Below are 6131 nucleotides of genomic sequence, written 5' to 3' on the forward strand. Positions count from 1 at the left end.
GTTACCTACTTCTCTTATATTTTATCACTATGTACTTTTTACAAAGATGGTGACATGTAGAGTACCCAACAGTCAAGTCATCTATCTGAAGCAGCTGGGATGGACAAAGCCCCGTGTCAGACTGACAGCACCCAAGCAAGGAGCACGTTGCAGTGCAGTGGCCACGCTGCCCTCACCATCAGCTGAATCACCTGTCCCTGTGTGACAGGAACAGGGGTGAGCAGTCACACTTATGAGGCTTCCATCTACAGCTCAGTGTTGTGACCTGCTGGCAGAGAGGGGAATTAGTGTGTTTTCTCCACGTTCCCCATTTCTTGGCTGCCAGCGACAGAGGAACGGTGCTAGTGAGGCCAGACCGCTTTGGCAGCACCGGGTGCACGTCCTGCCCGAGGGAAGCAGCCCAGGTGACCCCTGGCTGGTGATCCGCCCCGAGGTGACTCCTGCCCGGCTGCCTCAGTTGGTGTTCCCCCCAGAGGCTGCTCCTCCAAATCAAATGGTTGCTTTAAGCACTTAAAAGTTGCTTTTCCATTAAAAGAGCAATGCTCCTTTTTATAGAACCTCTTGGGTGATAGTTTTCCTTCGGAGACTTAATTTGCACCATTCTTTCCCAGGAAAAGAGCAAGCCGAGGTTCTTGCGAGGCTTTATTTAATCCTCATTGAGGAAGGGCCTCTGCTGTGACTGCTGAGTTCAGCCATTGGTAACAGCAGAGGCATCTCTCATAGCGTATTTGTTTGGCAAAGAAAATTTGCAGTTATTGCTTACAGCTACTCAGTTTTATCCTTTCATTTCTGTTTAAAACCACTTCCCAGCTCTTGGTTTCAAATCTGCACAAATCTCCCTCCGCCGCGGACAGGAGGTGTGCAAGCCGAATATCAGGCACCGCGACCGGCAGCCCCGGCGGCCGCGCGCGCGCACACAGGCCGGGGTCCTGTGGCGGTATAAGAGCGCGCGGCGGCAACCACGCCCCCTCTCTGTGCAGCGGCGCGCGGCGGTGCCGGGTGAGTGTCCGCGATGGCGGCGGGGCCCGGCCGGGCGGGATCCCCCCGGCCCTCGGGGCATCGCGGCGGGAGCGGGCCGGGCGGGGGCCCCGGGTCGGCCGGCGCCGCTCACCGGGGCGGCCTGTGTCTGTATTTGCAGTAGGAACCCAGGCGGGGACCGCACCCACCGAGAGCGCCATGGCCGAGGAAGGGTGAGCAGGGCCGGGGCCGTCGGGGGCGGCGGGCGGAGGGGCCGGGTCGCTCCGTTGCGCGTCAAGCTCGGGAGCTCTGGCTGTGCCGTGTGTGCAGGCCCCGGCGCGGTGCTGCTGCGTGCTTCCTGCAGGCCGGGAGATGGGCGCGGGGTCCGTCTGGCAGGGCCGCTGTGCGCATGGCGTCCTGTCCTCCCCAAAGGAGCATGGAGGCAGCATGGTCCGGTGGCTCGCCAGGAGGATTTAATGCCTTAGCTTTCAAGTTCATCCTTCGTCTGTTTTTCCTTTGGCACAGTGCTTTAACTTGCTTTTTTTCTGTATTCTTTTAATGGCCGGATGCTTGCAGGTGAACGGGAAGCTTTTGCTTTTACTTAAAAGTTGTTGGCACGATCAGAACGTTATGTGTCTTCTCTTTAGCATTACTGCTGGAGGTGTAATGGATGTTAACACCGCTCTGCAAGAAGTGCTGAAGACCGCACTTATCCACGATGGCCTTGCTCGCGGTATCCGTGAAGCAGCCAAAGCCTTGGACAAGTAAGTGTGGTGTCACCAGTTTCTCTGCTGGGAATAGTAGAAGTGGGTGAGACCTTGTGATGAGGTGTGTTGAACACCTGCAGTGGCCATTTTGTTCAGGTGCTCAGTTAAAGCTTATGCAAGATTATAGCTTTCTGCCAGTAATTTTTGTCTTTCGTAATTTCTGGTTTGGGGCCTTAAAATGGAATCTTAAATTACAAAAGCTAAACTCAATTATTGGGAAAAGCTGAATCTGGTGTATTAGTTTCTGTCATTTTGTGGCCCCAGTGCCACTGAGTGTTCATGTGGGTGTATGGGTTTTATGAAGAAAATTCAATGGTGCTTGCTGTGTATGGCTATGAAAATCTATGTTTCTAGAACCTTATATTTTAAGAAGTAATGAAGTACCCCCAAAACTTTATATGCTTTTAATCAGGTTAAATTTATTTCAGACTTTTCCTGCAAGAGTTCATTTCGTTTTTATAAAAAAGCCTTAAATTCATAGATTTCTTATACTTTTTTGCTGTTTTTTTTTTTTTTAATATATTGCAACGGTGAGTAAATTGTCAAGGTGCAATATCAAAACAATATTGAACTTATGTGCCAGTCATTGAGTAATCAGTTATGGTCTTTTTTAGGGCAAAGTATATCTGTATATACAGGGATGCATACACCCCTGTGTGTGTTTATATGCTAATCCATACTTTCCTTGCAAGAAAAATCTGCTTAAATGTAAAGCTACAGTGTTTGGGTGATGACTGCTCAGTTAGTCGGATACCCCTTCACTCGTCCTGTGAGTGATAACTGCTGTCTGACAAACCTGTATGCAGAAACCTCTGGGACAAGGCACTAAGCAGGGGCAGAGAAATACAGCTTAGGTGACTGGCAGCTGCTTTGTGTAAGTTCTTCTGAGTTCATGAGGTGTCTACACATTTGTGTGCGATGGTTCTTGCTTGGAAATGTTTCTGGCATTCTGGTGACACTCCTGATAAAGTGTTTTTAGGGAAAACTGGCTTTGTTTGCAGAGGTCACGTTTCATTAGGTTAAGCATAGAAGACCTACACGGCTCTCTCTGTTGTCAGGTATCCCTTTGGTATCTTAACATTGTACCACAGTATACAAAGATCCTAATTAGAATTGGGGCCCTGTCATTACAGCTTCTCTGAACGTAAGTAGAAAAGATTGTTCTGAAGAACTTGCAACACCTTGACATGAAAATTCAAGCTTTTAGTAACTAAAATTCTAATGTTAAATTACTGTATGGTATTTATCCAGTCATCAGACCTTTTTCCAATGGCTGAGAATTTATTTTGTGGTATTCTTAGAAGCTTTCAAAGCAGGAATAGAATCATGGGATAAAGCTAACAATGTATGAATAGCCTGTATTGTATATATAAATAACATTAAAAGTGACAAATCACATCATAAGTATATTTAGTATTTTAAAAGCTTGTGGTGTCTCATAACCAAAAGTTAAAACTTAGGAAGTGATTCTCTAGAAATGCATGTGCTGAATGCAATTATTTTTGGTTTTGATTGTCAAGAGATTTTAATTAGTGCCTGAAGTAACATCTGTCAGTTCTCTTTTTTTTTAGACGCCAAGCCCATCTCTGTGTTCTGGCTTCAAATTGTGATGAACCTACATATGTAAAATTAGTTGAAGCACTCTGTGCAGAACATCAGATCAACTTAATAAAGGTGAGTGAACTTGAAACAAAAGTTTGGAACAGTTATGCTGCTCGTTTCAGCATGTAGAGAGCTTAACCTTTAGAACACTACTGTAATTCTGTGTATGGCTTACCTAAGCAGAACTTCCCTTAGCAGCACATTGTTCTGGTTCTATGTGATTGCCATTTTTCCACAGTACAAAACCTGTGGGTGTAAATGGCAAGGGATGTGGATTGGTCATTTTGTGCAGTTTACGTGAATTATGGTGTCCTGGATAATAAGAAATAAGATTATTGCTGGGAGTGGGGGGTGGGAGGAACATTGCTGTGACTCCGGGGAGGCTCAAGCTGTACGATGATGATACTTTGGCTCCCTCTACTGACGTCTGTGAGGAAAGCAGCCATCCGTTACCCAATGCTTCTGACAGTACAGCAGCTTCTGGGCTGAGCCAGCTGTGCCAGAAATGGCAAGTTCTAATGTGATGTGGTGCTCTCCACAGGTTGATGACAACAAGAAGCTGGGCGAATGGGTGGGTCTCTGCAAGATCGACAGAGAAGGAAAACCTCGCAAAGTGGTGGGCTGCAGTTGTGTGGTTGTCAAAGTAAGATTGCTAATTATGTCTTATTTCTTGACTTCTGAGAATAAGTAGTGAACAAAAGGTTGCTTTAGATAAGGAACTGTTAAATACAGCCCCTAAATTTTTTTGTTAATAGTGAACAGAGGCTGCTTTCCTGTATCATAGTCCCTGTCACGTTTATTTACTCAGTACATTTTGTGAGTTGATAGTTGTGTCCTCAAAGTATCTATGCCTACCTGCCAGTAATCATTAAAAGGAAGGGCTTACCTAGAAGATAGAAAGCTTTGCTTTAGACAGAAAAGCCAGTTCAGTGTGTCTGCTCAACTTGAAAATGTTTTGCGGAGCTTATTTCACAATAACACTGGCAGAGTAAAGCCACAGTACGAGCCTTGAAGACTTTGTGGTCTCTGAGGTCCCAAGAGATGGCTACATCTTCACAATGAAGGCTAGTGCCTTCTGCATGCATTTTCATAGTTATGCTGCTTTTTCACATGTTTTACTTCAGTTTCTTTAAGCAGAAAAGATTTTGTTTGTATTCCTGTCAATGAGTGTTAATGTCAAATTTCATTCATTCATTTGAATGAAATAGAAGTGTACTTTATTAGAATAGTCTTATTAAAAAGCAGGAGGAAACTGGCAAATTGCTTGAGCTTACTTGTGTGGAATTTTGAGAATTTCTTGTGAAAGAGTGTTGGGATGCCATTTGTCCTTGTGAAAAACAGTTTGTAAAATTTAGGATGGGTCTGTCTTTATGTTAATAATTTAATATTTTGTGTTACAGGACTATGGCAAGGAATCTCAAGCCAAAGATGTCATCGAAGAGTACTTCAAGTGCAAGAAATGAATGACAAATAAATTTTGAACCAGTCTAGTGTATGTGTGATTAATGATTTGGTGTCTGTTGAACAGTTCTTTTGAATTGCAAAGGATAGCATCAGAAGATGCAAAAAACTTTGCAAATATTGGTGTGGTTTAGTATTTTAACTGTGCCAGTTTACTAAAAAGATGATGGGGATCCCTGCCACCATTCCTGGTTAGGGTAATCCTGTTTTCTAGTCCTACCCCAGAAGTTACCAGCTAGAACATGGCACAGATTCAAGTTGCAATAATGTAGACAGTTAAATACTATCCTTGCTTGGTAGTGCTTTGGTCTGTATTAGGATTCTAGGTAACTTATCTAAAGTATTGCTGCCTCTGTGATAAAAATTTGGGTCCTTCTGCCAAGACAAGTGAGAAGAACAGCCTTAACTGTTTTCCAGTTCTGAGATGTTGCAGGATTTCTATAAGTGCTTTCTTAATTTGTCCAGGGAAGTAAATGGACAATATGTGTTTTACTTGTTCCTCTGCCTCAAATTGTGCATGATGGCATCTTCTAACTAGTATTGTCATGCACTTGTAGATCTGATTCTGTAGTTCTTGGTAGGGTAGCCAAGTAGTTGAATTCTCACTTGCTCAGATTAGCCAGTGTTAAACTCCTAACTTGCCCACTGTTTTGGTTTCTGAAGCTGTTCAGAACTGATGTTTAGAACTTGTTTTTTTGTAGGCAAGGGGTTCAGACTGGTGTGATTTGTTACCCTCCTGCAAGTTTCATGTGTCTTAAATTTTCTGCTGAGTAGCTCTTAAGTGGAGTAAGTCATAAGGAATTGCTGATTATGCAGATGTGTAAGATGAATGTGAATATTTGGGACTGAGCACCGTGGCTGAGGAGATGGGATGCCGCTCTACAGCCATCTGAAAGGTTGTAATGAGGTGGGGGTCTCTTCTCTGAAGTAGCAAGTTACAGGTAAAGAGAAAATGGACTGGCGAGGTATTAGGAAATCCAGTCAGGCATTGGAGAATGCCAGGGAAATGGTGGAATCAGCAGTCCTGGGGGCAATTAAAAGACATCTAGATATGACACTTAAAAATGTGCTTAAGTGGTGGGCGTGGCAGTGTTTGGTTTGCAGTTAAGACTCCATGATTGTTTCCAACATAATTTATTCCATGATTCAATTCATATGTGTTAAGCCTGCAACCAAGTTGTGAGGAGTCCAGCTCACACAAACTTTGGGTTTACAAAATACTCATTTAACATGTTTTAACTTGGTGTGAGAAAAATAACATCAAAATGTTTGTTATGCTTGATTTATACCAGTGTGATGGCAACATTAGCAGTAGCAGTATTATTTCCTCTTAATTGCTGTGAA

General features: G+C 43.9%; 1 protein-coding gene across 2 annotated transcripts; it reads left to right on the forward strand.

Moving 5' to 3' along the window:
- Nucleotides 1-962: 962 nt before the first annotated feature.
- On the forward strand, nucleotides 963-4813 carry RPS12 (ribosomal protein S12). Of its 2 annotated transcripts, XM_084202869.1 has the most exons (6): nucleotides 972-999; nucleotides 1139-1190; nucleotides 1605-1721; nucleotides 3296-3398; nucleotides 3868-3969; nucleotides 4727-4813. In XM_084202869.1, the coding sequence occupies exons 2-6, from the start codon at nucleotides 1177-1179 to the stop codon at nucleotides 4787-4789; spliced, it is 399 nt and encodes a 132-aa protein (XP_084058995.1). In that variant the 5' UTR covers nucleotides 972-999; nucleotides 1139-1176; the 3' UTR covers nucleotides 4790-4813. The 2 variants fall into 2 exon arrangements, with proteins under 2 accessions (XP_084058996.1, XP_084058995.1); XM_084202870.1 differs by lacking the exon at nucleotides 1139-1190 and having other exon boundaries at nucleotides 963-999.
- Nucleotides 4814-6131: the final 1318 nt, after the last annotated feature.

The sequence above is a fragment of the Fringilla coelebs genome, assembly GCF_963513975.1.
Source record: "Fringilla coelebs genome assembly, chromosome: 3".
Classification (NCBI taxonomy): domain Eukaryota; kingdom Metazoa; phylum Chordata; class Aves; order Passeriformes; family Fringillidae; genus Fringilla; species Fringilla coelebs.